The following is a 25,220-nucleotide window of genomic DNA, read 5'->3' on the forward strand; positions in this document are numbered from 1 at the left end:
ATATTTACACCAAATATTTATCCATTTAGAAGTTAAAGGTTTACGCCCCCTCTTTAAAACTTGGTAGTAAAATTTTCAGTAATATCACTACAATTTCAGCATCATTTGGAGTTTTATATTCAAAAACTTCATTTTAGCACCAAATTTATTATTGATGAATATCGATTATTCATCTTTGAAGAAGCTGCTCTAACTCTTTTGACCTCGACTCTGGCCTTGAATTTCCTCAATTTTAAACTCAAGTTTTTAGTTTCGAGATTACTCTTTCCATAAAAATGAATCACATTAACTGTATACAGAAACATAATTTAAAAATAAACTTACGTAAGAACTTATGTTTGATTTCTTTTCAAAATGACAAAACAGGACCGTCTTGTTTGAGAATAATATCCTCTCACAATTTACAGGGAGAAATGGTTGAAATAAATAAAACTGTTTAAATAATTTTCAAATGTCGATAAAAAATGTACTAAGCTCAACTTTTGTTGACTATGTAATGGGGTTTAAAAAATTATAAGTTTTATGATTTACAAGGGAAATTACACAAATGAAAATTATTCAAATAAATACAAAATATGTAACAGAAGAAATATTATTTTTTAAATTCATCAACTGCATGATTTATTTTTCAAAATAATAAATTTTTACGATTTAATAGCAAAGAAAAATTAATGAAATGAATATTTATTGTTTAAACAATTAAATATTCGTTGAAAAATTGAAAAATGCTGTGAGTTAAACGTCCCAGTAATCGTGACCTTAGTCGCAGCAATCGTGATTCCAATTTTCTTACTTTTTACTTAATTTGAATGAACGTAGTTTCTATTTTCTACTGTAAAATGTTAATAATAAATTAGATTTATCATTAAATGTTATTATTAACACATTGTTTAACAAAATATTTAAATTATAACCAAGTTTCAAAATTACTGGGACCTTCACGATTACATGAACCTTATTTAACCTGGATTTTACATAGAAAACTGCATGTTTGCATTTTAGGGCATTTTTCGGGCACAGTACAAGGGGTTTTAGTCTATTAAAACTAATGTTTATTAGGTGGGAATTATTCCTGGAACAGTCTGATAGGATTTTGGGCTAGATTGGCTACTTAGGAGTTTATGTTCAGTTTATAGATTTAAAAAAAATGTTACCTTGTTTATATGAGAAAAACTTTTTCGATATTCAAAATACAATACAATTTTTAGTATACTTCTTCGCGTCTTAGAGACGCGAAACCTCCACGTTCTATGACTTCCTTTGATCAAGCAATTTCAATTTTTAAATTTAAAACAAATGTTGGTTATCCTTATGATATGAGGGAAACTTTTTAAATATCGGGAATACAACAATAATGTATATGATATATTTGTTGGCGCTTTCGAGATGATCCAATTGCCGAATTAAAGAACCTTTCATGACCAACCATAACCTACGAATATCGTTATTAAATTTGCGATCAAAATTATTTACTTTATTTATAAACGATTCTTTCATATTGGGAATGCAGCAGTATTGCACTTAATGCGATTCTTTACGTCTTCGAGTCGCGTGGATTAATCTATTGACGAAGATTCGATGACACTATAACAGAAACATAAGCTTGAAAAATATTAAAAGTATCCAATTTTTTTCTTTGCTTAGAGAAAATCCTTCATCTATGAGAAAGTAAATTTAGTTAATACCTATGAGAAAGCAAAATGATCATAAATTAAGTGCAAATGAATACACCCATACACTGAAAAAAATTATTCTTAGAAGCAAGAAAATCTGATTAGTCGTTCAGAGAAATATATATTTGATTCAAAAAGTTCAATTCTTTAAACTGATTCAGGACTTATTTAAATCAATAACTTTTCCATACTTGCGAATCCAGAATTTAGGTTTATTCAAATCAAGGAAACAATAATTTAATTTAAAATAATAATAATGAAATTACAATATATATTTTTTTTGTCAGAAAGGATTCATGCATTTATAGTAATAGAGCTATTTATTTATATGAAAAAGGTATCGTGTTTGCATAAATTCTTATTTCTTCAGTGGTAGAAAATATTTCCTTTAATTACTAGAATTAAATTATTCATAACAAATAAGCATTTCTTCCTGCGAAGTAATCATTTTTTTCAAATAAAAAATTTAATAATTTGGTGTAATTTGTTTCTATTAAATACTTCTTTAGATTTAAGAAATATATTGTTAAATTAAATATCGATGTTTTTGATTTGAGAGAATATTTCTTTGGTATTTATGGTGAGGTTTAAATACGGTTTTCCGCCTTACAATTTCCATGCTGCGGCAGTGCCGTGGTTACTACAAATATTTCTTTGAAAATAAACAGGACTTTCACTTACTTCAGTCAAATAAAATTCACATAGTATAAGTCCTTTTTTTCAATGTAGTGAATGCATCCATAGTACCACTAAAGAGGGTAATTTTAAACCTGTGAGGTAATTCGGACATTCCTAAATTGATGAACTAAACTACTGAATGTGGGCCGTTTAAACTAGAATCTAGAACCAGTTTAGGTCTAAACTAATCCCAGATTCTTAGATCAGTTTTGAGTAATTTATTCTATCAAGTTCGAGATTTTAGGGGTGTCTGGACGTATCTTACATATCCGAAATAAACCCGTTTAAAGAAACTTTGCAGCGATGTTTTTGATAAGGTGAAGTACCCAATATTGGGACAAATGATAATTTCAACCCGATAGTGGGATAGTGCCTTTTAATATTAGTGTTTTTGGGCTTGAATGATATTTCTAACAATACTGTTCAAAAGCAAGTCGTTACTTGAATTATTTAAATAATTTATTCATGGAAAATAAACGATTAAAATATGCGATGGTGATGTGCTGACTTTAACGCTCAATTTCGATGAAACCAGAGCCAAAACCCAGTGTCGATGAGAGTGATTGAAACAAACATATCAAATTTTTTATCGAAATGTAACGTAATGCATTTTTAGATTAGACACTTATCTATAAAACCCATTTAAAAAAGACATTTATTTTTCATTTTTGAATAATCCGTTGACCCGGTACCCTCTTACGATTTAGTGCGTGACGGTAATTTGTCCAAGTTTTACCGTCATTCTTTCCAAGCGACAGTAGAAGCAGGACAGGCATAAGGCAACCGTGACCTGTAATTAAAATTATTATTATAATTTAATTTTGCGTATTCTTGAAGAGCTTACAGTTTATTATTGTTGACGCAAGTTATAATACATTTCAATGTAAATTTCAGATATAAATTTCAAACTGTCCAAAATGGCAAAATATAAAAACCCAAAAGTTATCAATACTCAGAAAAGCATAAACAAGGAAGTCATAAATTATCGCAAAAAGAAGTTGTTCAAGAACATTATACAAAAGAAGCTCTCGCAGCAGCTTTAAATGAAGTTCGAAAAGGTGATACTATCACGAAAATTGCAGAAAGATTTAAAGTACCTAAGAGTACGCTGCTCAATAAATCGAAAAATCACTCTTCGATTGCCTGTAGTGTTACTGACGTAACTAATATTTTTATAATATATTGTGACGGTCTGAATGAAAATTCACTTTATTTTAATATTGTCCTGGCACAGACTGGTAGACCTGGTCAGCTAGTTTATTACTTGAAACACAAGTTGCAGCCGTAGCAGTCAAACAAGGAATGAATCTGTCTCCCAGGCCCTGCAGGGTCGGTCCCTGGAATCCAGAGTACATGCGATATCGCTTATCTTAGAAAGGGAGGGAGTGCTATCTCTTCTGAGCCTACGATACTATTCTATTTTAGGAAAAAGCGTTGGTAAAGCTAGAATATTGTTTCTTATACGTTCCTGCTTTACACCTCCCCTGTTAGAGTGAATTTCTCCTGAAATTCTTCGTAGCTATACAGATTATTTCCTTCTAAATTTAATCGGTTTGTTATCTAGTTTACTTTCTAAGTCCATCGTAGGCGCATTTGCTGGTACATATGTTACTGCATGTGGGGTCATTTCATTGTTTATCTTATTGGTGGTGCAACAAAAATTTATGCAAAGATTCGAAATAGATTTTCGCAATAATTCGCAGACTCCGCACTTATAAAATGCAAAAAGTGTGATGAGAATCAACGAAGTACAGCCTGAGTAAGACAGAATGTTCGTCGCCTTTTCTTTCCAAGAATGAGATCGTCTAATACTCTGTACTCTGTTCAAAACATTTTCTATCTCATATAAAGATTTTAAAGCTAATTTTAATTCCTGGTCATTTATTTGTCCCTTTAAGGGCAGGAATTCATTTCTTACTAGATTCAAATCGGATTCTAAGAAAGGAATTCTTACATTTTTGCGATATGAAAAGTTTTGCGTTTTTACTTTAGTTTTACTCAATTTTACAAAAGTGTACTCTGTATGTAGAATACAGTTATCCAGGGCTCTAATCAAGGTTACTCCTGTTATTGACTTTTCAAAGTTAGAATTGTCACAGTTAATTTGTACGATCTCTTCCTTGTTAGGAATCATAATTACCCCTTGCTCATTTTGTAAAATGTAAAATACCGTTTAATCAATAATGATTACATTAACCTGACACATTTTGTTGTTTATGATTCTAACACTGTTTTTAATCAATTGTGTTTCGCATGATTTCTTTTCTGCTAAGAGATAGCTAGGATTCTTTCTTTTACAAATCCTAATAGTTCTTAGAAATTTACAGTAGCTAAGATAGCTTTCTGTCGTGGGGATGTAAAGAGTTCTTTGATCGTTGATCATTACATAATTTTCATTGGGTATTACTGCGATAAAATTGTCCCCCTTTCATACTGGTATCGGAATTAAGTGATGTATTTTGTAGCTTTCCTTTTCCATTATTGGAATTTGAATTGAATAAACGAATTTACTATTTATCAAAAAAACAGTTATCTCAGCAATATCAATTAAGTATTGGTAATTTTCCTCTACTAACTGAATACTATTTTTTTCATTGTTTTCATCCTCAAACTGCTTGAATCCTTCTATGAGTGTGCTCGGAGGTAAGATTTGAGGATGTATAATTCCGAGTTTCCGTCATTTATTGCATTAATTAATAACGATATGTCTTCGCTTAATTCCGATACAACAATTGACATGATTGTTATCTGATTAGCTATTATTATATTTTCGATGTTCTCGTTCGTCTTATTGGCTATCTTGTTATAAGCGTACAGAATGCTTTTACTTTTCGCAAACATGGAATCTACATCGTGTTCGGCTGAGTTAAAATAGTCCTAATTACCTTAGGCTGATTTTGGAGTGACATTCTTAGAATTTTGTTTTCGGAATATAGTTCGTCAAGCTCTGAGACGGATTTATACAAATGATTTATTTGTTCGTATCTTTTGTCAATGGTGTGTGTATCGACGAATGAAATAAGTCGCCAAGTACTATGAAAGATTTTTGCTGAACCGAGGTCTTCAATGAAGATCGTGGAGCCATCGAGTGACTTTAAAGTAACGTTAGCGGATGAGATGGAGACGAGTGAAATGAATATCTAAGCCAAATTCATACTGAAAAAATCATAAAATGAACCGATCAAGCTATTGGTAGTAAGGCTTCAGCCTATTAGCGTGTACTGTATAATGTTGATCATTGTATAAAATTTCATAATCAGAGTAACCAACGCGTTTGCATATGGTGTATGGTCCGAGCCATTCGCTTTCCAATTTTGTCTGTTTGCTATCGTTATGCAATAGGACTAAATCTCCTGGTTCCAAAAGAGGATTAATGATGGTTATTTTTGCATCTTGCTGCCATTTTAATCGTTCTTGTGTTTTTTGAATGGCAGCTCTTCCCTTTTCCAAATATTCTTCGTGTCTTTTTTGTCAAATGTTTAATAGCTCTTGGTGAGTTATTTGTGTGGTTGTTGCTAAAGCTGACGGTAAGTTAGCTTTTCTTGCGAATGTCATTTCGAACGGCGTGACTCCTGTGCTCTCGTGAACTGCTGTATTGAATGCTAAGCATATCAGGTTCAAGTTTTGATCCCATTTCGTCTCGTTATCGGCCATGTAAGTCTTTAACAAATCTTTAATTGTTCCGTGAGTTCTCTCCAGTGCTCCATTACTTTGTGGATGGAAAGCGGTTGTTTTGACATGCTTACTTCTGAAGAGGTTTTCAAATTTATTGACCAATTCTGATACAAAGTTAGCGCCTTGATCAGTTAAGATGTGCTTTGGAGAGGAAAAGATGTATATGTAGCGATCTAGCCGGTTGGTTAGTATGCTCTCGCTCGTTGTTTCGCTTATTGCAACAAGGATTATATATTTCGTCAGCACATCCTGAATAAATAAGATGTATTTGTTCCCACACGTTGTTTCCGGTAATGGACCAACTATGTCCAATGCGATCTTGTCATTTGGTTGAGTTGGCATTTCTGGGATGGCTGCTTCGACTTTGGGACGAATCCGAGTCAGTTTTTCGCGTTGGCATACTTGACATCTTTTAACTGTTGGTGTTCCGGTTCCATCGACTTCTTGAGGGTCAACTATCTGATCGATTTCTGCATTCTCCTGCGATTTTTCTGAAAGATTTTTATTTTGAATCGGATGCATTCGCGAAAGTGCGTCAGCTGCCGTATTTTCCTTCTCTTTTTTGTACACGACCTTGTACATGTACGCTTCTAATTGAAATCTCCATCTCATTAACCTGGAAGAAGGGTCTTTCACGTTGAAAAGCCATCTCAAAGCCTGGTGGTCTGTTTGTATCACGAATTCGCGTCCGAGAAGATATTGACGGAGGCGTTTAACTGCCCAGACGATTGCTAGAAGTTCTTTTTCGGTAGTGGTGAAGTTTCGCTCAGGATCATTTAGTGTTCTTGAGATGTAGCAAACTGGATGTCCCTGCTGAGATAGAATTGCCCCCAGCCCGACGTTGCTTGCATCAGTAGTCAACGTGAATGAGTCCTCAAAGTCTGGATACCTTAGAACCGGTGCTGAGCAAAGAGCATCTTTCAATGACTTAAAACTTATTTCGCAAGTCGATGTCCAGTTGAAGGATTGATTTTTCTTTGTCAATTCAGTTAGTGGTCTAGCTATTGTAGAAAAGTTTCTTATAAATTTTCGGTAGTACCTGGCTAAGCCTAAGAAGGACATGATTTCTTTTTGTTTCTTGGGTCTTTGAAAATTTTGGACAGCTGATAATTTATAGGGGTTTGGCTTCACTCCATTTTCTGTGACCACATGCCCTAGGTACTCTAGTTCTGGTCGAAGAAATTCACATTTATCCGGTTGAAGTTTAAGTCCGGTAGCCCGTAAGCGTTCAAATAGGATAACCAGATTTTCATTGTGTTCTTGAAGTGTACTTCCAAAGAAAACAATGTCGTCTAGGTAAGCAAAGCATATTTTTCCGATTAGTCCTCTTAATGCTGTATCCATCATTCTTTGGAATGTTGCCGGCGAATTCTTGAGTCCCATCGGTAGGCGATTCTAGTGAAAATTTCCCTCATTTGTAGAGAACCCAGTGTGTTTTTTTGAGTCCTCATGCATAGGAATTTGGTGAAATCCTGAACTCAAATCGAAAGCTGAAAAGAATTTTGCTTTACCGAGTTGGTCCAAGATTTCGTCTATCACCGGAAGTGGATTGGCATCTTGATCAGCTTTCTCGTTCAACTTCCTGAAGTCAATGACAATCCTCCACTTCTGTTTTCCAGATGCATCGCGTTTTTTCGGGACTACCCAGAGTGGTGAGTTGAATGGTGAGTCCGAAGCTTCTATTATCTTTTTAGTTACCATTTCTTTCACTTGCTTAGAAATCTCTTTCTTGTGACATTCTGGATGTCGAGGTTGACGTATGTTAATGTTAGCTTCATCCTTCAAAACTATTTTGTGTGACGCTAGGCTGGTGCACGGTAATGAATCTCCTTGTAGTGTGGAAATGTCGTGATATGAGATAGCTATCTTCTGTATATGGGCTCTGTGAACATTTTCAATATTTTCGAGCCTCAAATTTTCATTCAGTAATTTTAATCTAGCATTTAATTCATTCTGCGTAATGTAGGTTATGCGCTCCTCTCGTGCCGGGATAAGATTGATATATCTATAGTTTATCTCTTCGTCGCTCAGTCTTAAATCCATTTCTGTTTCGTTACTGACAGGAATTTGAACTTTTGAGTTAACAATCCGGTAAATGGAATTTGGAATGTAGGGATTGTCTTCTATGATAATGTGCCCTTGCTTCTTGGCTGTTTCCATGGATATCATTTTTATGGTGTTCTTTGGGATTAGGATTCCGTCATACTCCAAAGGGTATATATTATCGTCAAGTTGGAGGGATTAGTTGGACAAGATAAACTGATAGGAGTGCAGGAATGGTGTTCCGATGATGCCTTACTCGGGTATTGGGAAAATTTCTGGCACAATTACAAAGGGATGTTCTTTCACTTGAAACTTAAATTTCGTGATTTCTTTTGTCCTGTGCTTGTCATTTCCCATTGAAAACTCTTTTTCCATGGTAATCCTCTGGTGTTTTTTTATTAAGACAATTTTCTTTTATTAAATTGATATGCACCGCTATCAACTAATAATTTTACCGGTTTTATTGCACCATGTAATTGTCCTCTGATAGAGTATAGTCTTCCGGATATTGCTGATACTCTGTCTCCGGGTTCCTTTCCGTTTCCTGGAACTCTTTCTCTTCCTCTGTTTCTTCTTGGGTATAGTTCACACGATTCGGAGGTCGAGTTCACGAGGCTTTTGTGTGAAAATTTCTTTGTTTAGAGAAACATTGATTTTCGGCATGCCCGGGTATTTTGCAGTGACTGCAAAATAACTGAAGTGTCTGCTGCAAATGTATGCTGTCATTTGGGGGATTATTCATTGAAGGGTATTTTTGATTACTGAATTGGGAGTTTGGACTTTTGAAAGGAGTTTTATGAGGGTTTGTACCCTCATAAATGAGGGTAGTTGAGGTTCAATTGTGTTTTTTGATTGACGAATTTTGCTCCGTTCAGCTAACCATACTTCTGATTGGATTGCCATTTGTTGAGCTTCTCTAATGTCGTTTGGGTTTCTACTCGAAACACGGTCTGAAAGCTCTCCTCTTAATTTCATGATGTATTTTTCTAAAATAGTTTGTTCTTCATTTTTTATACAAATTCTTCTTTCGTCTATTTGTGGATTTTTTGATTGTACAGCATATAATAGTTCAATGATTCTTTGGTTAAACTTTGTGTTGAAATTCTGCGTGGTTTCTCCCGCTCCTTGAATTATTTGTGAAAGTTTCGTGCGATGTGTTTCCAGCGATCCTGTTGTACCAAAATTAGTTCTAAGGGCTTTAAAAAGATCATCATATTTTTCTATCGATAAAAAGCGAATTGCTTTCTCGGCTTCTCCCTCGATTTTCTCTGCAATGATTCAGTCCAATAAAACTCCTGGATTTCTGCACTGTCTTTCAATTCTCTTCACAAGAGCAGTTGCTCTTTCCTTAATAACCTTTGTCGTCCTATTAACGCGTCATTATTGGCTGTTTCAGAATCTGCATCGTTCTCCCTCTCACTTTCGTTCGACGTAACCAAATCCAAATTCTTTTCAATGGAACGTATTTCTTCCTTACGGCTATTTATTGCAAGTTCCATATTAGTCATCCGGTCTGATAATTTTTGTAACATTTGAAATATTTCTGCGTTTGTTGTTGAAAGCTGTGATTCGGGATTATTTGTTATTCTTGAAGTGGTTGGAATTTGATTTTCTCGGGAATTCTTGGTCTCTGCAGGTGTGGTTTTCTTAATTTCGTCTGCCATGGTTTCTTTCTTTTATTGAGTGTGTATAAGTGTGTACCTAAATTATTTACTTCCCCACCAGTGTTAACGGGTGTCGGGTGTTATGTCGCGTCACGATATTCAAACTCTATATCGTTCGGTACATGAATTTACTCGCGTACGCGTATAGTCCGTGGCGACGTGAGCCGTCCAGCCAGTGACTATTTTCTAATTTAAATTCACTATTTGAAAACGAAAGTGCTGCAACCTTGGCCAAATATTGTGAATCAATCGAAGAACGTTTATTAACGAAAGGTCTAGTCTCGCGTACTCGACTAGCCTTACGTGGGCGTGGAGAGTCGTGACAGAACACTCCTTTTATTTTGTTTATAGACAAAATATATTTCCTCTTCTTTTTACTCACTTGAGATCCCCAGGGAAGACAGTTGGTGGTTGCTTCAGTAGATCTTCTCGTTCTGGTCAGCCGTGGGTTCCCGAGTCCGTGAATTCTGCAATTCCAGGTGCCAACTTGGTTGGGTGACGTCTCGCCTTCTAGTCTTGTATTGTTTGCAAGACAAGGAATCACTGCTGTGAGCGTATTTATTTCAGCTCAGTATGTGTTTTCCTGATTATTAAATTCCGTAGAATGGTTCTTATTGATACTTTATAAGAATGACGTATCAATCAAAAGTATTCTGGCATGGATCGCCAATTTATGTGACGGTTTGAATGAAAATTCACTGTATTTTAATATTGTCCTGACACAGATTCGTAGACCTGGTCAGATAGTTTATTAATTGAAACACAAGTTGCAGCCGTAGTAGTCAAACAAAAAATGAATCTGTCTCCTAGGCCCTGCAGGGTCGGTCCCTGGAATCCAGAGTACAGGTGATATCCCTTATCTTAGAAAGGGAGGGAGTGGTATCTTTTCTGAGCCTACGATACTATTCTATTTTAGGAAAAAGCGTTGGTAAAGCTAGAATATTGTTTCTTATACGTTACCGCTTTACAATATACTATTTTTTGATCATTGTAAAATGCGCTCTTCATATTGAGTTACATTAATTAGGATTAATGTATACGCCAGGAACATAATTATAACTTATCTTAGATAACGCCAGTTAAAGTTGTAATAGTTATTCGTGTCGATTGCAGGTCCATGAAATCTTTCAAAGAAGCTAAAGCATAAATAATATTGTAATAAAATATCGAAAAAAATCACGCACATCTAATTCACGTCTGATTGGTTATTATCTGTTTATTTGCATTCCTCGCGGTTCTACGATCTTTGAAATAAAATTCATTTGTGTAGTTTGATATTTGATTCAACACGCATTAGTCATAATCTTTAAGAAGGTTTCGGTTTGCTGTCGACACGAGAACTAATAATATGAAGGATGACGCAATAGTTGTTAAGTTGATTATGTTTCAAAAATGTGTAAGGAAAAGCTTTACGTAAATTTCATGTTTGTGCAAGAAAAGTTGTGTTAAAACAATATAATGTTAATAGATAAATTAAATTTTAACTCTTGAAATGTAAAATGTTAAACATTGAAGGCTTAAAGAGAACTTGTATGAAAATCTGGCAATTTGAAATTTGATCAGATATGTGAACATAATGGTGAAGATAATCATAAAACCAATTTTTTAAACTTGATGGATGAAGCAAAGGTAGATAATTTAGATGTAAGTAAAATTAGTTTGTGTCTCCATGGACGATAAGCGATTTATAATGACAAAATATTGATGAAATAAAAATGTGATCAAAGATTAGAGAGCACAATAGTCGATCAGTAGTTGAAAAATTAAAAGTAGAAAATTTAACTATTTTTTGAATGACATGGTTGCTATTTAACATAACGAATAAAAAAGTTAAAAAGATATAGATGGTGCACTTGGGCTCTTAGTGCACGGTAAAATCCGTGGCCTAGAAGACGTAGTTATGTGCTTAGGGTAACCTGAGGCCTTGTTTCTACACCGGAAAATCAAAGAGATTTCCATTTTAAGGAGGTAGAAGAATTGTCACGTGCACGGTTAGACTCTCATGTACACGCATGCTATACGCATAACATACATACAGACTCATAAGCTGGCCAGCGCACTTATTCACTAATTTACTCTCCGAAGCTCACACTCCCAACCCCACAAACTATACTTTCATGCTTTTGGTACTTGTTGTCTGGCCGTGGCCGGTAGGCTGCGAGACCAAGCCGCGAGATTTGAAACGTGCTAAGGCGCACGAATTAGTGTGACGCATATAAAAATGAATGAGTAAAAGAGATAACGAAAGAAGGAAGTTTTGGAGGGGATAAAGAGTTCTTAATTAAATAAAACTAAGGCAAGAACTAGGGTCGAGGCTTTTTGTTTTCTGATCTTTGAATCGTAAGGTACGTTTAAGTTGTATCACTCACTTATTGGTACTTCGCTGATTTATAGTCTGTTCGTTTACTATAATTCTTAAATTCAGTCTAATGATTTTTCCTTTACCATTTTTAAGGGCATGTGATACTTAGAAAATTGTCATTTTTACCAGTTTTAGGTTCCAACGGCTTTTTTTCTAGAATAATAAATATTTTGTCTTAAAATTTTGAGAAATGATAGAGAACATGCTAACGGACATCCCCATACACTTTTTCTGTAGGTTAATTCCAAAAATATTGATTTAGCAAAATGTGATTAATTTGCATAGCGCTTAGGAAATAGTATCGATTTTTTAAGTATTAGATTCCCCGGGCTTTTTTCCTAGGATAAGAAATATTTTGCCTTCAAAATCTAGGAAGTGATAAGGAACATGCTAACGGACGTCCCCACACACTTTTTTTGTGTTTTTTTATCAAAAAGTTTTTGATAATGCTAACAACGTGCGGACATATTTCGAGGTTATGTGTGTTACAATTCACCCGAGCGGTACTTCCAAACTACACAATATTTTTGGCCGAAAACTTTGGACTTACAAATAAAAATAGTAAATAATCGCCCAGAACTAACCTTGTTTGCAGGCAATCAAAAAAGTTTATTTCATAAATAATTTCTGGATTATCAGAAAGGCAGAGATTAAAAACGACGTAACCTCAAAATAATGCATATGCATAAAATTTTTATTTAGCACAATATTTTTTTTGTTATTATCCTTCAAAAAAGAGTCCGGGGACGTCCGTTATGATATTTTATAGCATCTCCGAATTCAGTTTTTAAAAATTTTCATTTTTGTGGACAAAAATCCGGGGAAAATGTAAGTATCACATGCCTTTAACGTTCATATTATTGAATAAATTTTATAATTTTATACAACAGAGTCTGAGAGGTGTAAAGGATTCCAGGAAGAAAAAAAAATTTTACAGAATGCAAAAAAGGGATTCAAACAAACCTGAAAGATATAAAGAAAAAAAGGAAAACAGGGTCAAATGAACAGCACAAGAAAGCGCTTGAAAATGAATACTGCGATTTGCAAAGTCAACTGCAAGAATTGTAAAAAATACAATTGCGAAGGTCAAAGAAGTCTTAGAATAAAAAATACAATTTGGAGGAATGACACTCTGAATTTGAATGTTTCATTATGATTATTTATAATTCACCTCGTTTGTTCTATTTGTTCCATTACTTTGAGTGATAGTTTTTCAGTCTAAGTTACAAAGAAAGAAAATACTAGTATTTATTTTATTAGAATTATTTAAAAAACATGTAATTGATACTTGTTAACCTTGTTAACCGCCATTATTAATTAAATTTCAGAGACATTTTCAATTTTTTAATGTCATTATCACGTTCAAAAACTGACTTTATGGATAAAAAATGACGCGCTAACTTGCTCTCATTTACGTGTTGTTCCGGTATTGAGTACTTTACCTTCTCCCTACTTCACATCGAAACAGTTTTTATAATTTGTACAAAAAATTCTATCAGTCGAATTTTTTCGTGTACATTTTTTTGAAAAAGGACTCTATTATAGAGGCTGGAAAAAGACCTCCAGGGTCATGCGAATTGTGGAGCGTGACCGCATCAAAACGTATTTTATTTAGAAAGAGCAGTGGTTTTTAATGAATGGGCATGCATGGAACAACGTGAAAACTCTGTGATAACTCTGTGATGGGTACATATTTGAAGCATCGTTGAAAAGCGGGAGGTACACGGTGGTGGTAGGCGTGAAGTTGGAAAAGGGGAAGTGCGACATCACACAAGGATTTGTGGTTTCTGCTCACGACAGCTTTGGACGTCGTTCATTAGGGTATTAAACAATTTATTCAGCCGCTACATAGGCATTCGTGGGCGTACCACGTGGAGTATAGACTCATCATTGCAATTTCATAGCCCTGATTTAGATTTATAGAAATATGCTTATGATTCTACCTTATTTCATTCTCGACAAATCCTCTCGTTATACTCAATTATCTTTCAAAAAGCTTGCTTACTCTGTTTTTTAGCTTACAAGGCATGGTCGTCAATTGTGAATTTTATATTCGGTTCATAATTTTTTGATAAAACCTCATTACATGAGTATTAACTTACTAGAGCAGAAATATTCTTTTATGGTTTGGCGAAAAACATTTCTGAACATCCGGCAGCTCAGGCAGTAGTGTTTCGGCTTCAGAACCGGGAGGTTGCGTGTTCGATTCTCGCCGTCTACACTTTTTTATTTATCATAATTTTGATGAATATAACTTCCTTTAGTATTCTTTAAAAAAATGGCACTAATAACTATTTTAATGCCTTTTTCATGTTCAAAATTACTTCTTATTAAACTCTATAATGTTTTTCGCAAGAAAGTTATAATTTTTTGTATAAAAAACAGGGATTCGAACGACATAAAAGGCCATTTTTTGAAGTTTGCCAATTATTTCTGTAAATTCGATACAATTTATCTGAAAACTATGCTGAGTATGAAAAAATACTATAAAATAATCCAGCTACGCAGACAAAATGTAAAAAAAATGTTCTTTAAAGTTTTATGTCGAAAGAAACAAAAAGGAACGCAACGAAAGTTTCTTTTTTCCTCTTCTATATAAAATATAATTGCCACATAAGTTTGACATTATGTCTTCGTAGCCTCAGTATCTTTTGATACTTTTTTAGATTGGGCTTTGTTTCTAGCTCAATTATTTTAAACTTTGCGAAATAATTGAAAAATATAAAAAAATGTCCCTTAATTTCGATCGAATCCATGATAAAAAATCTAATTTGTATCTCTAATTTTAAATAGAATTAGTGAAAATCATGAAAAAATTAATAAACTTCATTAAAAAAAGTAAGTTTTTCCGAAAAAAGGCATACAAAATTAATTGTTGCATACATTTTTTATGTTATTGAAAGACATCATATTTATAAAAATTTGAATAAATACGAAAAAAATACTTCGCGCTATGAAGCCGAAGTGCTACCTGCCGTTTCGAAGTATTTTTCGTCAAGTTTTATATAGCCTTCGATGAATATTTCAAAATCGGTTTTTCTATAAAACGGCTAAGAAGCGCTAATTAATATTTGTCAAATTAATACTCAGGTAACGAACTTTTTTTACAAGAATTAAGAACTGAACTTTGTTACTACATCAACAATAGCCTTTATAGTAAACAAATTAAAACATAGGATGAAATCCCTTGGTTTCGAGAACATTTTTTCCTTGATGTTTTCTCTCTTATGAACGATTGAAATTTATTACAATATTTGGCTATTGCAAATATTTTCCAAAAGTTGGTTACGCAGTCGCGTGGAAAGTCGTTTTGTAGAATAATGTTCAAAATCTACTATCAAATTCCGGAACCTGAAGTTCAGTGAATTCTTGAAAAATACTGACATTTCAAGTCTGTGTGCACAAACCCAGAAGAAACTGACTTGAATTTTAAAAAATTTTGTATATTCGTTTTAATAATGGGGCTAAGTGAAGCGCGTGAAGGAAACCGGCTGAACCGCCACTTTATTTTTTAAAATTAACTTTCTCTTTCTCTGAATAATTGGTTTTAAGATTAGCGAATTTTTCTTTTTCAAATATTAGACCTTCTTTTAAATCATGTATAATGCAGTTTTCGTCAGTTATAACGAATAAAAAGTGTATTTGATTTACCAATTTATCATATATTCTAGAACCCAAACAAGGTTTATGCAAATTTTCATTTTTTTGGCTCACCGAAAAGTGAGCTTCAAGCGATTAGTTGGTCGCGTTGACACCTTAATAGATAGTTCGTCTAGAAGCGATTAGTTAACAATTTACGATAAAACACCCGAAATTATCATACGTTAACGAAAATTTCCTCAAATTTAGAATATTTTCAGATGAATCAAACTTTCTCAAATTTCCAAAATATCCAGATATTACAAAAACTTTCAGAATTTTCAAAACTTTTGATAATTTCTATGAATTTGCAACATTTTTGGTAATTTATTAAATTATCAATTTCAAAAATGTAAATTTCAGTAGTTACCTAAAATTTCCTAAATTCATATTACAATAAGAAGAAAGTTTCCAAAATTCTTTCCAATAAGCAGAAATAATGTCTGAGCAACAAAAAAATGTCTAAAAGCGGTTTATGTTATTTTATTATAATTTAAACGAACAATAGTTTCCCTGAATAAGCACTCTATTTAAAAGATCAAAAATACCTTTCCCAAAATATAGATCGTAGAAAATTTATTAAATTAAAATTTATCATGATAGGATCGGAATTTTATTGATCGTAAAAAGTTAAGGATTTAGGAAAGAAGTTTAAGATTTTGATATTTAATTACTAATGGTCATGGAAAATTAAACATTGATCAGGGAAAAATTAGGAAATTTATTAAATGAAGCTTTGCCGTAACCCTGGCGTAATAATCTTATTAGTAATTAGTTTGCATTTTTTTGTATTTATATTTCTTTTATATTGCAGTTGCTTTCTTCTAAAGATTATCTGTTTAGTTACAAATTTGATAAATTGTTTAAAAATTTGAGGATTTTTCTAAAAAGTCATCCCTTTTGGTCAAAAATTCAACTGTTTTTTTAAAACTTAACCATTTTAAAGAAAATCGACTTATTTAAAATGTATTAATTTAATGGCAAGTCCACTAAAATCTGTTTTGAACGAAAATTCTACTTTTTGTAAAAATATTTGTCTTTTTAATTTAAAAATTCATCTATTTTAGTAGAAATTGCACCTTTATTACATAAAAATGCAGCTATTGGGTTAAAAATTCCACAATTTGGTAAAAAAGAGGAAATTTTTTTGGTTGAAAAATCATCTATTTTAGTAAATGTTAACTCTATTGGTTCAAAATCCAAATAATTTGTTGAAAATTCAGCTGTTTCGTAGAAAATTTACTTCTTGCTTAAGACGCATATTTTGGTGTTAAAAATTCAAACTAAAATCTTTTTTTGATGAAAGTTCAACAACTGTCTAGAATTTTTTAAAATGAGTGTTTATATCTTTGGTTCAAAATCTTACCATTCAGTTGAAAATAAATTTTTTGCTGAAAATTAATATTGTCTGGTAGAAACATCAATTTCTGTATGGTAAATTAGTTTTTTGGCTTAAAGGTTAAACAATCTAGGTGAACATTTTTATTTTTTAGAAATGAAAACTCTTTATTCATTGAAAATTTGTTATTTTTTTTTGGTTTCCAAATTCATTTTTTTAATGAAATTTGAAATCTTTTGGTTGAAATATCAACTATTACACTTTTTAAAATAAGAATTCACTTTTTTACGTTGAAAATTCAATTGTTTTATTAAAACTTTAATTATTTTGTTAAAAATTCGAGTATTTTCTTAAAAAGTCTTTTTCATGCTTAAAATAAATAAATAAATTTTAAATTTGTATCTGAAAGATCATTCTATTTTGTTTATAAATAATGATATGTTAATAATATTGAAATATTAAAATGCTGGTATTTGAATGTTAATGGTCAGGAAAAATAAGTCAAAGATAAATTATGTCCCTTTAAAGATGGGGGGGGGGGGGAAGAAAGATTTTGTTACGGTCCACTACACGGGGGCGAGAGAGTCTTGAAGAGGGCCTATAATTCGTTACGTAATTTAAGTACGGCCCCCTTAGTGAATATTTCACTGACTGAAATAAATATAGATTTGCAACAAAAATTTGATACTTTTGGTTTAGATAAAACAGATTATTTGCATGAAAGAAAAAAGAAATGATTTAAGATTGATTTTCTCAGTTTTAGCAAGATAAGAAAAAAAAACGGTCTGTAATCTGGATCCACTGAACATTCATCAGTTCTGTACAATATTTTCAGGCAGCGACTTGTAAACTCTTTCCTCCCGGGTGTAGTTCGGTAGGAGCGGGCTCGACTTGACTTTTTTCCCGCACTAAATATTTTCCTTCGGCATGGAATGGAAGGGGTTCACAAGTCCGGATATCGTTCGTTTTGGCGTCTAGCCAGATCTTTCCTTCGGTAATTTACGTTATGCGATCGACTCGCGTTTCGCTTTCGCTGCTGAGAATGAAGTTTCGGTAATTTTCACAGAAAAGCTGCTTCTGTTACTGTTCGCTTATAAAGTGTCACGATCTGCCACGCCAGCGACTATCGACTATCGAGGGATCGATTCCAGAGCTCACGTACGTACATTTTCGCTTCGAGTGCGAAATGAATGATCCATTTTAATCTATCTATTCGACATTCTGGCTTCCGTTGCAATTCGTACCTGATTTCCTGTCCAATTGTATTAGTACGATGATGAGAAATTCGTTCCATAAATGGCTCCCGAGGAAGGGATTTCATATTCATTTTAATACTTGGAACGTTCAACGAGATCTCGTATAACCATTATAGGCGTACAGAAATAAATATAAAGTCCGTAAATTGAGAATGGTAAAATTTTAACAAACTGTTATGTGTTTTATTAAAATTGCAGAGCACCATGTTGGCTCTTACGTAAATTAAAACCAGTTCAAAATACAGGAGAACTGTAATGCAAGTTGATTGTTTCAATTTTTCAGTACCTAACTCGTAATTTTAATTTCCATTGTAATTAGTGCTAAATTGGCGAAAGAAAAGTGGCGATGGTGAAAGTTTGCGAAACTCTGCATTGGAATCTTAAAAATTATGACATAGAAGTTTCGAAATTAATTTCACAAGAAGACCCTACACTCTTTCAAGTTTTTTTTATTTATGCTCCTCCTAGTCATACACCCAGAAAAAAGTTCTTAATAAATTAAAAAAACACAAACATTTTTTTGACTAGGTTTTTTTGATTAAACAACAAAATATTTGTAAATTAAAGGAAATTGTATTTGATTTTATTAAATGACCTTACGTAGTTTCTATACTTTAAAGAAATTATCCGTTTAAATAATTAGTTTGATTTCAAACAATATTTTTTTAATTCAAAAAAGTTACCAGGAACAATGAAAGAAATAATTTCTTTAAAATAAGTAATCTGAGATAAGCAAATTATTTCTTTGAATTGAAGAAAGATTTTTTCAATCCACATGAACAATGCGCCACGAGATTGCAGAGATTTGCAGAAAACATGGCAGCTTTCTACCGTGTAAATAGATACTATTATACAGTACTATCTTTTTTCCTTAAATTTTCGTGAACAATTGTAAATTATAAAAGAATAAAATTCATTTACACCCTCAAAATATTAAAATAAACTTTTTTCCTTAGGTGAACAAAAAGACCATGCAAGTTTCTTGAAACTCAAGTTGTTGAATCCGATTAATGAAAAAATATTCTCATGTGAAGAAAAAAGAAAATTTGTTTCTTGTACTTAATCAGAATTATTACAGTTTTAAATTGAATGGAATTACTTGCTTCATGAGAAAGCTAATTTATTTATAATTCATTATTGAATTGAAAGAAAATGTATATTTATTTTAAACTAACCTGCTCTCTTTTTTCAACCAGAAGAGTTATTTCATTTAAAGAAATGTAAAGGTCAAATAAAAAATTATACTTCTTTGACGTAAAGAAATTTTTTTATTTGAAGCAATAAAAAATTTTTTTAAATCAAAGAAATATTCGGTTCGAAGGAACGAAATATTTCTTTAATTTAAAAAATTTCTCGTTTAAATTAACGAAATATTTCTTTAAATCAAGCAGCTCTTTCTTTGACCGTATATCAATACTAGGATTTCTTTGATTTAACGGAAGTTTTTTTGATTCAACAAAAGTTTTTTCTGGGTGTAGGTCATTACTAAACTTGTAACATGCTAAAGCAATAAGAAGCGGTTTTCAGCAATTTTATAGAAAAATTACTTTAAAAAAATCTGCGCACGTTACACGGACCGCGTTCCGAAAATCTTTAAACTCCCGGCTAGATCAGGTGGATCGGGAATTTATTGTTTACAATCCACTGCAGGCAGCACTTCTAAGCCAATTTCGAAGCTTTTAAAAAATATTTATTATTAAATTCCTAAAAACATCACTAACTCTGATTTTCGAATTCTATTTAATGGACCTAATTATTTAAATAAATAGAAGGTGAAAATTAGAAATTCAATGAATATTATTCTTTTTCTCGAAAAGAAAGGAAAATGAAATCGTTATGTATCATAATGGAAGTACAGATGCTTCTGAAACATAAACATTTAGTGTGAAATTTAACCTAATTGTTATAAACAAATCATAAAGAAAATTACTAGGATGTAGTGATCAATTGCAGAAAACCTTTTTTCTAAGCAAAAATTCCTAAATCTTTCGATTTTCAGTAACTTTGTGAATTTATAGTGTTATACAAGAGACAATTCTTTTCTAAAGGATTTTAAAAAATATTTAACATTGTAGGAGTTACATTATGTTGAATATCGGCTTCGCATTTTTTGAATTATCGATATTTCTAAAACTTCACAACGAGTTTCTAAAACATCTAATTTATAAAATATTCATATTAATTCTTTGTAATTTATATTTTTATATTGTATTCATTGTATATTTATATTTTAATATTTGATAGTTTTTACTATAGTTTTAATTTCCCATAAAAATTTGCAAAGAATATTTCAAAAAAATCTTGCATCTGCGGTTTTGTTCTTCAAATAAATAGCAAACGATTGGACATCATATACACCAAACTCTTTTTGATATAAACACTTAATAATTTAGCCGTGTAAAAGGAAAGCTTTTGACTCTTTTCTTTTAAAAGTTAAAAATTCAAAAGTATTCCACTTTGATTGTTTTAATTTGCAGTTCAGTTTAAAGCCTAAAATTGTGTGCCAGTCGACACATTTTGTGCAGTTCTGATTATAGAGTGTGTAGTTCTAAATTGAAAATTTTACAGTCACTAGAGAATTTTCATAAGTGCCCGTGAAATTTATATTCAAATTAAGCAAAGTAAAGTTTTTAAAAGAAAATGATGAAAATGAGCGAAACAAAAAATAAAACGTGGACTGGAACATAACCCTTAACTGGCACAACTCCTTTTTATTACGTATAAATGGCACAACCGGTGTTATTCACCCCACGGGTTCAAACATGTCCCGCGCAGCCGGTATTGAATATTTCTGCACCAAAAAATTATGTAATGTAGTTTAAGATATTTAAAAAAATAGTGTCGTTTTTATAGTCATTAGTTTAATTTTAGTTAGTTAAAAATTTTTTGAAAAAAACGACAAAAAGTGAGTGTTTTAACTTAAAAATTCATAACTCACGTAATTTTCAATATTTCTACCTAAAAAATTAGGGTTATACTCTTAAGATACTACACTTTAAGAAAAAAATTGCTGCATTATTGATGCTTCCATTAAAGGTATTTATTTTTAAAAATGAAAACTCGATTTTATGTCCAAATAAAACACCATATTTTCCTATGCTCAAATTAATTGATTTTTGTTTGAATGAACAAAATAGATAACAAAAAAAAATACAAAAGTAACTTAAAAATCAGTTTTTCAAAGTTGTAATTACTCTTTCAAACCTACACAGTTGCTGCAAAGGCCTGCGCGGTGCTCATAGCACATTGGGCGATTGCGCGCGATTGCTCTTTCAGGAAGCAAGCGTCGCTGTAAATTGCAGGCCATTTAAAAGAGCAAGAGGTTGTAAAATAATGAAAAAAATTTCATTTTAGATGATAAACTTACGGTGGAAACTGAACGGAAATCACTAATATCAATGGCACAGATTTTTGTTGAAAATCACTTTTTTTTGCACACTGACGGTACAGCGGGTATTAGATACCCCGCAGTTTTAAAAGATCTACTTTGAGAGGGTGCCCAACTTATGCTGACGTTTGCCGCTCTATACTAACCCACCTTACCTTTAGTTAGTTATGTCAATTACTGGTAAAAATCGGAACGTGGTTCATCTTCTCGAATTAAGCACGGTTAATTCAAGCTCAAAAATTTGTTGGGGTGTTTTTTATCCATGATGCCTGTTAAGGACTAATAAAAAGATTAACTGCAAAGTTGGAAAGAATTATTAAAGAGGAAATGAAGGATTTGGTAGGAAGGTAAGTTTTTACCAACAGTAGGTAAGGTGGATTTTTTGCTGTCGTTTATACCTTATTTCTCTAACAAATCTTTCTTTTTCCTTTTCAATAATGCTTTCCGACTTTACAGTTTAACTTTTTATTAAGTTACAGTCCATGTTTCCTATTTTGATTCACTCCCTTTTTAGAATTATCTTTTAAAAACTTGACTTTACTTCATTTGAGTTCGAAAAGGAGAATCAATTCCTTGTCAATTATTTAATTATTCCATTAAAACTATCATAAAATTCAACAATATACAATAAAATACGAAAAGGAAAAAAATAATTTCAATAATAGAAAAAGTTGTACTTTTCTGTAATTTTTTTTTTAATACATTGTATTTTTTGTAGATTCTTGTGAAAATAATTTTATTTTTTTGGAACTTTTTTGTATAAATTCTTCCACTGGACTTTTGAGACCATCATCTTGTCTGATCTTTCACTGTCTTGAGACAGTAAAAAGGGTGCCTAAAGGAGAGGGCAAATAAACTTGCCCTGACCAAATGGGTCATTCTGACTGTCTTTAGAATAAAAAATTGAAATGTTTTATTTATTAATTCAAATCCTTCACAACTGTTAATTTTCTCATTTCTGAGTCCAAAAAGGTTACTTTAGAGACAAGTTTACGTCAACTTAATTTCGCCATGCAGCGACTATAAAAGTTAGACGGCATCTGATGCTTCGTCTCATTTTTAAGATTCAGCCAGACATCACCGTCTTGAAGTTGAACTTAAGACGAACTAAAGTCAAGACCAAGTCAAAGAATTTTTGTTCGGGGACCTATTACTGAGAGGAGTGAGTGAGAGGTGAATTGAAATCATGTAGTTGTAGTATGTAGAATGATTATTAGAATGATTACACATATGGGAGAATGATTAGTTTTATTTTTCAACACTCAAGTTTATAAGAGGAAACTCAAGTTCTTGTTGCCCGTAATGAAAATGTAATAGCGTTAAACGGAAAAAGCTCACCGAGTTGATGTAGTTGATGAGGGAGAGTCCTCCATCCCAGGGATGCTCGAGCTCACAGGAGAGATTAGCTGGCCTCAGAGCATGAGACTGCTCGAGGTTTCTCAGACCAACAGCAAACACCTGAACGCTATCGTACATCAACGCTGGTTCTGCCTGCATTTCAAAAAAGTTAAACAAATAATACATTTTATTTTGCTCTGGTGTAACGAAAGAACTACAAAGTTTGTGGTATCGTTTAGTAAATATACAGTACGGTGGTTCAAAGAAACGCGACGAAACTGGGGGTTTGCTAAAGTTACGGCTTGAATAAAAATCAGTCCCTTTAGAACTTGAGTTGAAACAGAAAACGGTGAATAAAAACCGTCCAAAAGGGTTCCTTTGGAGACCACATGAATAGAACAACGTGAAGGTGCATTCACAACTCGACTGCTTGCCAAGTGGGGCTGGTACAGACATCGATTTGTAGTGATCGATTGATGACTTGGCAGGAAAAGTTTCTCTCATATGAATAGGCCTTCATGTTTACTAGTTTTGCTACCTAACCTTTAAATGATATTATCAAGTCATAATATCTATTCTAATTGCTAGAATATTTTGCACTTTTGTTCTCTTCATTAAAGTATGTCCGTCAGAGTTCTATTACATATTGGCATTAACGTAAAAGTTGTATTATTAACTAGATGAAATATCAGAGAGGGCAAAGCGCAAACCAGTTTCTTTGGAAAAAGTCTCTATTAAAATTGGGGTTCCTTATGAGGTCCAGCTGGAGGATCCTTTGAAATAAATGTATAGGTTTTGGTTCCCTTTCAGTAAGAATTGTTCCCTTTTGCTGCAGCCCATTAATAATAAAAAATTGGTTGTAATAGAAACCCCGATTTTTTATGTGTAATAAAATATGTTTATTATTGGCCCCAACGCCGAAAGAGTAATTATGTCTGCAGTATGCAGTAAACTCTCCCTGAAATTTTATGCAATCCTGTGCAATCTCATGCAATCTTTTTAAATTCCTTATAATTGTATTTACGAAAAAATATTACAAGAAATTCAGTATGTGTTTATGATAATGTTCTCATAATGAATTTCTTATAATTTCTTGTCGATTCTAGAAGTATCATTATAGATAATCATTATAGAAAATCATCATTGCAAAGTGAATATAAAAATAAATATTTTTGAAATATTGAAATAATTGGTGCAAAAAATAGAGAAATTTCAAACGAATGATTTATTTGTATATATAACTTCATCATTTTTCACTATTTGAAGATTTCCAAACATTTTAAGCGATTTTAAGAGATTCTAAAAGATTCCCACGAATATCAAGGAATTTTGAAACAATTCAAGATATTGTAGAGGATTTGGAAGATTTTCAAACATTTCCGAGATTTGAATGAATCTCCAAGACTTTTAAGGGAATTCAAAGATTTTAAAGAGTTCATACGGTTTTTTAGTGAACTGTAGTTTAATTATAACAACTTTTTCAAATGGGCTTTTATGTTTTCCAAAGATTTCAAAGAGTTTTAAGGGCATGCTACAGATTTCGAAAAAAATGAAGGTGTTTCCAGGATTTCAAACTGTTTAATCTTTACAAATTTCAAGAGATTTTGAAAGATTGAAGTGAACGGTTAGAATGATTTATGATTACATTTTTATATGTGATTTCAAATATATGAAGGAAATTTGCAGATTTAAAAATAAGTTGTTCCTTTGCAATATGCAACTCATGGGTCAAGGTTTTTAAACGCGAAAAAGCGTTATTAACTTTTTTTTAAATTAAAAATATCTTATGTAAAGGCAATAAATATTTCCATGAAATGATGGTAGGCATTACTAAAAATGATTTTACCCCAATTTTTATCTGAATAAGATCCATAAAATTAAAAAAAAAACCAACCTTTGTACGGGTATAACTTTTATATTATATGTTTATTTGTTCACGCACCTTATATATTTTCAGCCTTAAATGATTAAAAATGACATTGCAGCAGTACAAATATGTGCTTCTTTTATGTGCTCTTTCAAATATCTTCACAGAATTTCTCATAAGAAAAGTGCTGGGATGACTTTAGAAGTATTGCTAAATATTTCATAACCTTTTACAGTAATTTGAAGAATATTTAAGTTCCGTTTAGGGCCATTAAAACACCTGTTAGAAAAAGTAATAA

General features: G+C 32.3%; 1 protein-coding gene across 3 annotated transcripts in view; it reads right to left on the reverse strand.

Annotated features, from left to right (window-relative positions):
* Nucleotides 1-25,220, reverse strand: part of LOC117178880 (glutamate receptor ionotropic, kainate 2-like) — a 461,802-nt gene that overhangs the window by 108,011 nt on the left and 328,571 nt on the right. For all 3 annotated transcript variants that reach the window (XM_033370402.1, XM_033370403.1, XM_033370404.1), the window contains one exon: nt 23,056-23,208. In XM_033370402.1, the coding sequence (XP_033226293.1) occupies nt 23,056-23,208 (153 nt within the window). The remainder of the gene's footprint in view (nt 1-23,055; nt 23,209-25,220) is intronic.

This window comes from Belonocnema kinseyi, chromosome 8, assembly GCF_010883055.1.
Source record: "Belonocnema kinseyi isolate 2016_QV_RU_SX_M_011 chromosome 8, B_treatae_v1, whole genome shotgun sequence".
NCBI lineage: Eukaryota > Metazoa > Arthropoda > Insecta > Hymenoptera > Cynipidae > Belonocnema > Belonocnema kinseyi.